Source organism: Eptatretus burgeri, chromosome 12 (assembly GCF_056783735.1).
Source record: "Eptatretus burgeri isolate ZD-2024b chromosome 12, Ebu_testis_v1, whole genome shotgun sequence".
In the NCBI taxonomy this organism is placed as follows: domain Eukaryota; kingdom Metazoa; phylum Chordata; class Myxini; order Myxiniformes; family Myxinidae; genus Eptatretus; species Eptatretus burgeri.
Genome location: NC_140972.1, coordinates 23,438,993 through 23,451,869, shown reverse-complemented (window position 1 = coordinate 23,451,869; position 12,877 = coordinate 23,438,993). Strand labels below are relative to the sequence as shown.

Below are 12,877 nucleotides of genomic sequence, written 5' to 3'. Positions count from 1 at the left end.
CATAGCCTCAAACTCACTTCCCACCATGGTCAACAAACTTTTATCTTTGTTGAGTTGACACAGACTGGCACTGTTGTGCCCGATAAAGATGCCACTCGTGAAAAGTGCTGGAGGTGCGCAATTAAGACAAATGTGCAGTTGATTGTCTTGGCAAGGATTAATCAAAGAAAAAAAAATGAAAAAGGAAAGAAAGAAAACAAAAAAACAAACAAACAAAAAAAAAACAGGCAATAACAACAAACAGCCACACAAATGGTGAGACCAAACCAAAACATCAGGAATAGGAGTAAAGACAAATATTTAATTGGAAAGGTGTTAAAGTAACGAGGAATTTGAATCGTTTAATCAGAATCTTCTTCATCCAAGTACTCATCGTCCTGATTGTTAATGTGGCTGGCACCTGCAGTGACAAATGCGTACAAGTCAATGACGACGTAATAACCCATGTACAACAATCTTTAAAAGGGCATAGATTTTCGATCGAAAGACCACAACATTGTATGTATGCACTATGCACAAATGGTGTAATTATTTACACTGCTACCCCCACCCCCTTTCATGTCACACCCTCCTGCAATATGTCAATTGCCCTCAACAAAAGATGATTCAATTTGTAAACAAACTGCAGAAACATTATATTCACAAGAAGCAGAGGAAGGGCCTGAAATAGTTTCGTTAGAGAGATGATCCTTTGAAATGTCAAGTTGTACAAACGTCAAAAAGTGCACAGAAACGTTTTTCCAGCCTCTAATCTCCCCTGTGCTCACATCTATGGGAAAGATAGCTCATATTTAATTGCAGCTTAATCCTGTTTTATTCAAATTGAGTCATGCAGCGTCGCGGGGCGATTATGAGCAGTTAACCTTCGGTTCGTACCGGAACGCCGCTTAATGAGGGCGGCACTTTGTGCGTCTGTTGCCATGTCCGCCGCATACTTCTTCTCATTGTTTCGCAGGTCTACCCGTACCCCTGTAGCGACACAGCAAGGAGTAGTATTTCTGAGTTGAGTGAGAATTACATACAGCAGCTGCTTCGTTCTAAGACCAGGAAGATAGGAGATTGTTATTTTTTAAACAAATGGTCACTCATTGAATTAGGTAACATTTACACACCTTCATATTTAAAATAAATAAATAAATCAAAACAAGAACATTCTTTAGATCTTCAGTTTGTGGAGGGGGTGGGGGGGGGATATCCGTATACAACTGCCATTCTAGCTAGGGTGTCATGCTGTTTGTTACACAACAAAAACATCCACAATTTTGAGTGTTTAAATGCTCATTCTGTAACACGACTTGTACAGTTAACATCAAACAAGCAAACAAACAAAAAATTATGGGAAAAGGGGCGTAAGTATGCAAACTATAGGTATGCGAAAGAGCTATCCTCTCTCCTCCCCTACCCCTCTTCCTATATCCCCTTCAAATCCCTCCTTTACTTACATTTTTATTTAATTTTAAGCCCTCTAAATCCCTCTCCTCCACCGCCCCTCTCTCTCCCTCCCTCCCTCGCCATGTTTTAGCGGAATATGCACAGCCCTTGACGTCACAAGATGGAAAGCTACTGCCACCAACTGACTCAACGTTAAATTACAGCAGTGATCTTAAACAGGAAATGATGAACCCCCCATAAAATGCATCTCCTTGCATTTGTTGATGTATTTTCAAATTACTTTATACGCTTTTCTGGATTTATGCATCACAGTTACCAAATACTTGTCAGACAAATAATAAGTTTCTGAAACAACCCCCTGGAAACTGTTTCAAAGTAAACACGTGATGCATTTAGAGTTCGGGTCAATGACAGTCAAAACAAATGCGTGTCATCGTTCTGCATGAATTAGGAGTGCTGGAATTCCTGACATATGCAATCAACCACTGGTCGAGATCCATTATGTACATTTTTTCTTTTCTTTTAATCATCATGTTCATCATGCTTAACACCAACAACAAACAGCAGGTACTATTGCAATGAAATCTCTGCTATTTGAGAGACGTCTATATAAACTGCAATCTCTACTATTCATTTGGTCTACACTCTCGGCGTTAAGTAAAGTAATTACAACAGCGCACACGAAGCAAAGAGCGGGGTTAAACAATTGGTTCACTTATGTCTGTCTGTCTGCAAACATCAGTTTATGATCGAGGAACAACCTGATTTCAATCAAATGTTATATTTTGAACAAGAATCGGAACATGAATCAGAAAACGAACCTGTAGTTCAGCCATACTTTTGCGATGAATTTGTCCCGATCATGCATGCGCAGATAATTTGTCCCGATCATGCACGTCTGTCTGTGAGATAATTACGTCTGTCTGTCTGCTAGTCAAACAAAATTGAAAATCATTCCAAACAAGAAACTTACTGTTTTGAAGGATGTCTAATGAACACAAACAGGCATGAATAACTAATATAATGTGTTAAATAAGGTGGTGTGTTCGACACTGCGTCAACAGCGGTAGACTTCAGGATATTTTTATTAATTTTTTTTTTTTTTACAAACCTTTACAATCTATTATCTCTGCCACCGAAGGTGAAGGAGGTTATGTTTTCACCACACTTTGTCTGTGTGAAAGGATATCTCAAAAAGTTGTGGACGGATCCGGATGAAATTTGGTGGGCAGGTTGTTGGGTGTGCGGCAAGGACGAACTGATTAGATTTCGGTGAAGATCCGGATCCGGCTGCTCAAATTTTTAAAGTGATTCTTCACCATTGAGAGATGGAGCCAAACTCATATATAGCATGATATCTCAAAAAGTTGTGGACAGATTCAGATCAAACTTGGTGGGCAGGTTGGACGTGTGACCAGGATAAATTGATTCGATTTTGGTTGAAGATCCGAATCCGGATCTGGATATGAGAATTATTTAATTTTAAAGCGATTCATCACCATTGAGAGACAGGGACAAAATCGATATGTAGCAATATATTTCAAAAATGTATTGGGCCCGATATGTTCTCGTGGATCAGGCATTGCGTTGGCGGAGGTATGCGCTCTACAGAGTGCCCTTATAGTTTTATACAAATTGAATTATATACTTGAACACTGCAGAACACCAATGGCCTTCTTCACACTACCAAGAACCTCCAGTTTAGCAGTTATTGGACATGTTAAAGAAGGTGGTGTATAAAACTGCTTCATTCAATAGCACCAAACTTCAGGAATTATTATTTTTTAAACTAAATTTAACAAATATCCCCCCTTCCGCCACGCGGCGGGGGATAAAAACCATAATTTTATATCAATTGAAGTATAGCAATACCCTGGTTTATGTCACTCTTGTTATGTCATTTCACAAATACATAGTCACGTTAGTAATACCATTTCTCAATGTACGTCATCACAACTCACACTTATGTCGTTTTAAAGGACATACCCTTTAGTCCCGAGCATTTTCAGAACTAACAAAACTGATAAAGACACCAGAATACATCGCTAACGTACTGTTACGGTTCTAGGAACCGTATGCATTCAAACATACAGGTGCCCCGAAGTTAGTTATTCCGATAAATATATATGTGTAGACAGAACCCTTCCTTGTGTGTCATGGGAAATCGAAGGGGTGCATTGCGATGTTTTTTTAGTTCGGTGAATAAATCTTTATATCCCATCCCCCATCACGATCCACTGTCCACCTGCTGTATCCGAAGGCCCGTTGGCCGAGGCAAAATCTTCTTTCAGTAGTTCCTTCTTGGCGAGTCCGCACGTGTGGAGGGAGTGGGCTCCCGTATGGCTGAAACCCTACCCAGAAGGGGCGGACCCATGGAGGCCTTGTCCAATGAGGGCGGACAGTGATGCCAGTTTTGACCAAGGCCCCACCCCGCTGAGGGAGGTCGATGGACTACGAAGGGACCCTCTGAGACGCGTGTTAGTTGGAGTTCAGTCAAAAAGGCTCAGTTCAGTTCTGCATTAGCTGGGGCGTTCGTTGGAGTTTTGCTGGAGTGTTGAGTTCGGTGTACGAGGAGGACTGACAGACTGAGAGCTTTTTCACGAGTCTGTGGGTGGTGGTGCATGGCCGTTCTTCGTTGCTGGAGCGATCCGTCTGGTCGATTTCGATAATGACCGAGGACACCTGACCTCGACCGGGTCTCTCGCTGCGTCCTGTCCGCGACCCTGATCCCTGCCCTGGGACTCCGCTCTGCTCCGCTCGGGTTCCTCGCGGACACGAGCCCCACACGTGACTGCGGGCCGAGCTGTACGACCATTGGCAGGTGCCGCACCACGTAGCACCCCCTCCCTCCAACGTGCAGGTACCCAGCCGACCCGCGACCCCAGCCCGTCTCTCTCCCTGGCTGCGAGGTTCCTTGGAATTCACCTGGGTTTTATTTTCGTCTGTGTGTGTGTCTGTGTGTGTGTGTGGCGCCGTCTGCCAAGTACAACTGTATAAGTGTTTTTGATCATTGTAAATCTCCTGGATATCCATGATAAGCTTGCTCTGTGTCCTTCTTGCTGTAAATAAAACAATTGCAGAAATGTTCCCAGTTAGTTTCCATCCTTTCTTTCACTGGTCCAGCATGGTTCGGATCTGAGTTTTAGCCGGGTCTTTGTTCCCATTAATCTGCTCATCCGAGCCGGCATGGCTTTGGCAGTTCCACTCGACTGCACCCGAACCGGAGTTGGTAGTCGGTAGTTGGAACTCTACCGCAGTCGGTAGAGTGACCCGGTTCGAGCAAAATGTGCCGAGGGCGTGGTTCCCCTGTAGACGACACTGCATGGTTGATTGGTTCTAGACAAAAAGACCCTACGATACGCGGTGGAGGTATTGGCGTCCACGGTCGGTTAAGCGTCCCACCGCCTCACGGAGTTATCCGTGAGTGATTGCCTACAATTCCGGGAGTCTGGTGGGAGACGACGTAACCTCCCCCACCTAGCGGTCGTTCTCGCCACCGGTCCCCAAACCGCAACAGTACCAAATCAGGAGATCGGAAAAATCACTGAACAAACTACTGGACTTTGCTTCACACAAAGACATGTACTGCACTGTAGATTGGCTAAGAGGCATTGGAAAAGTGTTACCTTAGTAGTGAAATTCGATGTTATTCGTCAAATGGATGCTGGTGAATGTGCCCTTGATATTGCCGGGTTATTATGTTTGCCTCTGATTGATAAAAATGCATATGTTCATTGAAGGAGGAGGAAGACGACGACATACCGCCAAATTTGACCACTTCCGAAGAGGTTTCTTTTTATTTTAATGTCTGGTAATTGTTTTTTATTTATTTATATGGATATGTACTTGATAACTATCATTAATCAAAAAAAAGGGTAATATCATCGGTAAAAAGCGACATATAAGTGGTGAATATACTCCCATTACATTAGTGGTGACATTAGGAATGCATCACCCACTTATTCCATTAATTAAAAGAAAAACTGCTTTGATTTTCGTTGTTTCAGTATTTGTCGCACTTTTGAGGAACACATCCCCAACGTAAACCGTGGTCTTACAGCATATACTAGAACACTGTCTGGAGTAACGCATTCCATGAACTCTCTCGTTTGTGTTTGCTTGACTTCTACACACACCTGAAACCGCTGCACGGAATGAGTTGAAGACGGTGGTTATATTTGCGGTGTGCACGGAAAGGTTTTAGTTTGTTAAAAAGAAATGAATCGTCCAAAGTGTTCAGAGTGGGGAAGGGGGGAGTGAGGGGGTGGGGGAGGGGAGGGGGGGTTGTAATATACAATTCTCACGATGTAAATGTGTACCATATAGCACCACTCCCAATATTACAAGTCATCCCGTCTGTAATTCTGGGGTAATTAACCTGTCAGTAAAGATGAGTTATTCGCACACGAAAATAAAAATGAACAACACATAATTGGTATTTGTGAGATGGTGAATAAAAACAAAAGTCTTCTCAACAAACAGCAGAAGCCTGGATGTGATGACTGGATCGACGACCAACTGGGTCAAAGGTCAAACTTCCAATCATCAAATAAAATATGCTGTCAAGAGTTTCAAGAACAGAGGGCCATGGGCAAGGATACAACTTCAATCCAGGTCTTGGTAACAGATGAACAAATGCACATGGACGAAAGACAGAGCAGAGGTACCTTACCTTTCTCCAGAAGGCTTTGTACGATGTCTGGGTGGCCCTTCCAAGCGGCAGCATGCAGTGACGTGTCCCCCAGCTTGTTCTACACCAGACAATTCACATATAGTACAGAATAAATAAATAACCTCAATCTACCTTCAGATACGGCACATGTGATGAGATCTTCTACGAGTAAGAGACTTCACAAAAATAAAAATAAAACACAGTGCAATGTTCGTCAAATGGTGAGGACATTGGAATGGCATCACAGGGGTCGCAGGTTCAAATTCAGCCGAAGACTGTGCATCAAGGATTTCGTTTCTATGCTTCTGGATATCGATCTCGTCAAAGGAGAGTAATGTCACACATAGCACACATAGCACACATCACAACAGGATTGTCAGTTTAAAACCCAGTTGGTTCATCAATGAACTAAATCTGCTGGTCCAGTCTAGTCCGGTTTACATGCGATGGCATTCTACACGTCGTGGTTAACTCGATACCCTCAAGGATTCTTGGGATCAGGAATAATAAACGCTACCAATGAAAAGACGGCTCAAAAATCCTCTTCAAATAGGAAAAATTAAATTAAAAAAATTGTGGGATGAGTACGAACACATAACAGAGCTGGGGATACATTGTGTTTTCTTACCTGGTGGTTTAGCTCAACATTTGGAAAAGACAGCAAGATCTCAACAATGTCTGTGAAGATACAACACACTTGGTAAGATAGACAGGAGGTGTGACTCATCATTGAGCGAAGACAGACAGTACAGCTCATACATAAGCATACTCTTGAGTAATCTGGTCTTGGTTCAATTCTCAGTAAAAAAATAAATAAAGTCAGACTACAACATTAAATCCTGTGACTCCACAGAAAGGGTTTTGAATTGAAGAGCATGCTGTGCTTTCAAAAGGGACATTAGGGTCAGCTGTCCTGGTGGGCAGCACAAGTATTTTAACGTTTAAAAAAAACGAACACAACATATCGAATTTTCAATTACAAGGCAATTCCTGCTTCCATTGAAGTTATACAGTTTTCAGTGCAACTCCAAAAAAACCCCACAGGTTTGAGTTAAATGCTCAGCCATGAATGTTTTAACCACATTGTGATAAATCCACCAATGACAGGACCATCAAACCTACTGTTTTTAACTGAGCCCAAAACTCCGGTCAGCAAAATGGAAAGCAAGGAGCATCTCGATGAATCCTTAACACCCAATCATAGGCATGGTAATCCCCCGCATTACGGAAATTTGATATCACGGAAACGAAGTCGTCGTGACTAAATTCCACTGCAATGGAAATCTGAGTCTAAATTTTTTTTCTCTCTCTTCATAAGTTTTACTTACACCAAACGACGTGAGGGCAAAAGTATATTCGCATTTCACTTGATTCTTAGAGGTGTCCTCGGGTCATATTTTACAACAACATGATATACTGCATATAAACCTTTCAAAGCGAGATGGACTTAGGTATTGCCTTCGAATTACTGTACGGATTTTTGACATTTCATATAATATTCGACTATCAGAACTCATGTTTAAACAAATCATGTCACCATCTGGGTTTAAATTGGAGAATTTTTGAAGCAGAAACAATTCTCTATATCGTGAACAATTAAATAAACACACATAACGATCGGCGAAATAAATTATTTTAAAGTTTCGCTTTTTCACACCCTTAAATGTTATCGGATGCATGGATATCCGAGCTGTAAAAGGATGTATGGATGGTTTATGTAGAGCAGAGCACCGCCACTACCCCGACTCACCATCTCTTCTCTACTCCTCGCATCTCATTCCGCTGGCTCCTGAAGGAAACTTCCACGGTTGGGATTTCACTCCCTAACCCCAACAGCGAACCCGAACCCAAACAGCTAACCCTGACCCTAACAGCTAACCCTAACCCTAACCCAAACAGCTAACCCTAAATGCTAACCCTAACCCTGACCCTAACAGCTAACCCTAACGCTAACCCTAACAGCTAACCCTGACCCTAACTCTAACCCCAACAGCTCACCCTAACCCTAACACTAACAGCTTACCATAACCCAAACCCAAACACCTCTACATTGTAAAAAGTTATTGTGGCATGGAAGTGACATGATGGAAAACATGGAGCGCATGCTGAATGTTTGGATTATTATTTGATCTCCATTAAGGTACACATACACAGTATTACAGTAATAGTTTAGAGTTTAAAGTAATGTACGGAGTACAGTATTGTAACAACGTTTTTTTTGCCCTATTAAGTGTATTTGTTTCATCCTAGAGATAAGATTTTGTTCTGTAGAAACTTTTCTCCACTTATATAATGGGAGTATATTGGGAAATTGGTTTTGATTTACGGAAATTCACCTCACGGAAGGAATTTGCAGAACGTAACCCTTCAGTAAAGTGAGGGATAACTGTAATAGGTAGCAATAATAATTAATAAAAATAATAATACCAACAAGAAAAAGAGCAATTGGAGATTGCAGACCCTCACCAGGACTTGTTTTGTGTGGAGTATTGGTTCACGAGCGCCAGCCAGAGTGACCACTATATTCGTTATGTCTGTGTGTCTGTCTGTTGGGTAGTCGATCTAGTCTACCCTTATCAGTATTTCCGTCGATACGTTTGTCTGTCTGTATGTATGTCTGTTCGGTCCAGTGCTCCGTTAATACAATGGCGATTTCGATGAAACTTGGTTGGTAGGTTTATACCATGACCTCGTTGTGTGCAAATGAGAACCGTTGCTATGGACCCATCCATTGCCTAGCAACGGACCTTTGAAATTTTTCAAAAAAATCTCAAAAAATGTTTTTCCCGAAAATCAAAAATCGGGCCACGAGCGACTGTGGGCAGTACATTCAGCCATGTTGTCAAAAATTTCCAGCCAGATCCTATGAAAACTGTCGGAGAAGATAGACTTTGAATGAACCCTGGTCAAAAACAATAAAAAAACGAAGTTCGTTATATCTCAGAGACTATGAGTCAGATATACATAAAACTGGTATGGTAGGTTCATGGTATGTCCTCGTTATGTGTGAGAAAGAACCGTTGCTATGGACGCTTTTGTTGGCTAGTAACGGCTGAAAAACGACTAAATTTGACTTGATCGACTACCCATGTCCGCCTACCGGCTTGTCTGTGTGTCTGTCTGTCCAGAGCATAACTCCGTGGACTTTGATCCGATCTTGATGAAACTTGGTTATGTGTTCGATATCAATGTCTAGTTGTGTTTTCTTGGATGAGGGCAATGGGCGGAGCCACGCCCCAAAAATAGCCATTTTTAGGGGGTAGTCGGATTAAAAATCTATCTTCTCCTAGGGAATTGACTGAATGGAATGAGTTCTTCGGTATTTGAATGGAAAAATGAATTATCTAAAACTTGTCGTTGTCCGATTTTTCATTTTCGTCCCAAGGTCAAGGCCACAAGGTCAAAAACTTAGAAAATTGCGAATTTTGACATAAAAATCATACAACCACCCAAACTTTGAGAGCGAGGATGACTATTTTTTATGCATAATCTTGAGGTCATTCCCCACCCAAAGTCTTGAAACCATCTTGCTCTATCTCGAACACCTTGCCTGTGGCGCCCCCTTTCAAGTTTGTTTTTACGTTGATTTCATCAAAGTATGGATAATCCGAGGAGTGTGAAATGCCATATAGCCTATATGACATTATATTGCTCCTGGAATGTTCCAGAGGAAGTTTTGCACCAAAGGTCATAATCCTTGACCTTTAAAGGCCAGAAAGGTCAAATTTTCAAAGTTGTGGAAATCGAACCGGGTTTTCGACCTTCTTCAATGAACTAACTCCAATAAGCTATAGCACGTATCCTGTTTCCTTATTTTAATGTCCACAACATTGTTTTGTGACCTTTAAAGGTTATGCAAAGGTAAAATTTTGAAAGTTATTCAACGAAACCAGGTTTTCGACATTTTGCAGCTAATAACCTGTCACCCATACCACATCATGTTGATCATTTTTATAACTTGGTCAAAAATTATCGCATTGTCTCATCCTTGACTTCTGAAAATCTACATCGGCAAATACCGACCGCTCTTGAACCATTGTCGTCTTCAGACTTGTTTTGTGTGGCGTTTATATACTGGTGTGTCACATAATTAATAAGAGACATAACTAGAACTACCACTTTATAACTACTGGCAGTGATGACCGAGTACCAAGACGTCCCGCTTTGACTGGACAACTGACCCTGACCCATGATGTTGTTTATTATTATTCAATTTAATTTAGAATGGGATTAAAATGAATTCAATTAAAATCAAATGGAAGACCAAATAGGTACAGTCTTGCATTGGAGTCATCAGAAGGAGCCCTAACAAGCAAAAAGCAAAAAATGAAGTGATCAGGAGGAACCTGGATAGGATTCGCATTTCAGCTGCTACTCTTCTACCCTCAAACCCATCCAAGCACAGCCAAGTGAGCCTTATTTAAAAAATAAAAATAAAAACCCCATCAAAAAATTAAATAGTTCTGGCTGCCCGATCATGCGTCTCATCACATTGAAATTTAAAACATATATTCCCCATCACTAGATCATAAGCATGAAGTTTCACGTCGATCGATTATGTGGTTCAAGAGAAAAAAATTTTGTAATATTTTCTCTCAATCCAATATGGCTGCCAGACCATGTGACATCAATTATTCTGAATACCCTGGTATCCCCAAGGCTTGGTGAACATTTGTGGAACGTTTCCCCTCAATTTGTACAGCTGTTCTAGAGAAGTTATTTTTGTAGGTTTATGGGGTAAATCCAACATGGCTGCAAAACCATGTGACCAATGACATCATATGTGTGAATGTTTTGTTCCTCATCGATAGACCGGTCATATGTGTAAAGTTTCACCTCGATCTGTTGAGCCACTTCAGAGAAGATTTCTTTTTAAGGATTAAAAACTGGAGTTTTTTCTGCTTTTCCAATGTGGCTGCCATACCACGTGACCTATGACGTCAAAACGATCAATAAAACATTCTGCATGAGTAGTCGTTCCTATGGTGAAAACTTTGTCTCAATCCAACAAGCGGTTGCAGAGAAAAACACTAAAGTTCTGAGCAAACAAAGACAGACAGACAGACAAAAGGACCCAAATGCAATACCCTCTCCTTCGGTGATGGTAATAATACACAGTATTTAAAGAGCATCCATATATCTGCCAGGCTGGCAGGATGGAATAGAGGTATGCACACTTGCCCCGAAGCCGTCAAGCCTGGGTTTGAATCCTGCCCCAGATATAAACCGTCATTCCGGTGTTTCACAGACAGGCAGGCTCATCAATGTGTGTGTGCCGTCCCACGGGTGGACGTTCAACTGGGCTGCCGTCATTAGTTGGTGAGAATTGAAGACCCAACGGTGTCCTTCACAAAGAGTAGGCAAGCTGTCGCCAGCACCCTGAAGAAATTCCAAATTTCTACCATGACTAATGCTCGGAAGGCAATGTCAAACCACCCAGTACAACCCTTGCTCAGGAAGCTACTTCGGCGACACCACTCTGTGAAGAGTATGGTACATAAGAGAGAGAAGGAATATTTTTATGCAAAAAGAGCCAATTAAGCCATTCTAAGGTGCTCCATGATGCAGCAGGCCAAGCCTGTGCAATAGTTGCAAGCCTATGGTTGTTTGTCCATGCCCTATCGCTTTTTAAAAAGTGGAATGGCAAGCAAGGAAGCAGCACACTCCATTTTTAAAATCCTTAGTATGACTTGACCAGGGTTTGAACCACCCACCACCCAGACTGAGAGCGGATATTCTAAGCATTACGCCGCCAAGTGTGGTTGCATATAATTTCGAGGTCCAAAGAGTTTCAAGAAATACTGTATATTCACAAATCAACTCCTACCAAGAGCATCTAAAAAAATGGTGGTTACGGTGCGTTAATTAGGTAGAGTTTAAAACGTGTGGTTCGTGTGCAGCAGGTGAGAATCAACAACAGTTGCCACAAACTCTCCAAACAAGCAGAGTTGTAAAGCATTCTCATTAATAGCTCAGTTCCTGCTCTGCTTTTAAAGCCCTGTTGAAAATACGTTGTAATAAACCACTTAATAAAAGCACAGCAGACTTGCAGATGCTTGAGGTTACATGTTAAAGTTATGCAAAATTACAATACACCATTTAGTTAAAAGAAAGGCAAGCAAGATGTAGTTCATAATGTCAAAAGGGAGCTTGAGCCACAATGGTATTCGATTTCAACCTTGGAGCTGTTGGTACATTTGAATATACGTGCACACCATGGTGTCCTAACCGACAAACTGATCAGTTGGAGCACTTTGAAACATTATAAACCAATGTCGTTTTACCAGATCACGACTTCTCCAACCCCAACCAAAAAGAAAAAATCATCTCCGTCTTAGTGTGCAGCCTGTGGCTGCTGGTTGCATCATTGGTTGAGGGCATGGCTATGATGCTGATGCAATGCCCCTATTACCAGTACACTGGTGCTCATTTCTCTGACCTCGGAAGGATGACGAGCTGAGTCAACCCCACTTGGTGTTAATTCAGCAGCCAAAAGGGGTTCAAACTCAGGACCCTAAGATCCCAAAGCCAGCCACCCTAACCACTAAGCCAAAACCAGGCTATAATAATAATAACTGGGAGCTCGCTCACCTGGTAGAATAATGATTCCCGACGAGGAAGTCAACATGGGACAGAATCAGCAAAATACACCAATGAACCAATGTTACAGCAAATACCTATTTTGAGGGGCAAGCAAGGAAGCATAGAGGTGTGCACACATACACCCCCCACACCCCCCAATAAACTACCTTAGACCCCAACCTTTTTTAATGTCGTGAACAAACTTTGGTAGATCATGGGTGATGAAGGTTA

The 12,877-nt window shown here is 41.8% G+C and overlaps 1 protein-coding gene across 1 annotated transcript in view; it reads right to left on the bottom strand.

Annotated features, from left to right (window-relative positions):
- Positions 1–281: 281 nt before the first annotated feature.
- The window catches only part of OSTF1 (osteoclast stimulating factor 1), a 68,131-nt gene continuing 55,535 nt past the window's right edge, over positions 282–12,877 (bottom strand). The window contains exons 7-10 of the mRNA XM_085849834.1: positions 6,693–6,742; positions 6,065–6,143; positions 877–969; positions 282–400 (exon numbers count right to left, since the gene is read on the bottom strand). Coding sequence (XP_085705960.1) covers positions 342–400; positions 877–969; positions 6,065–6,143; positions 6,693–6,742 — 281 coding nt within the window. The 3' untranslated portion in view covers positions 282–341. The remainder of the gene's footprint in view (positions 401–876; positions 970–6,064; positions 6,144–6,692; positions 6,743–12,877) is intronic.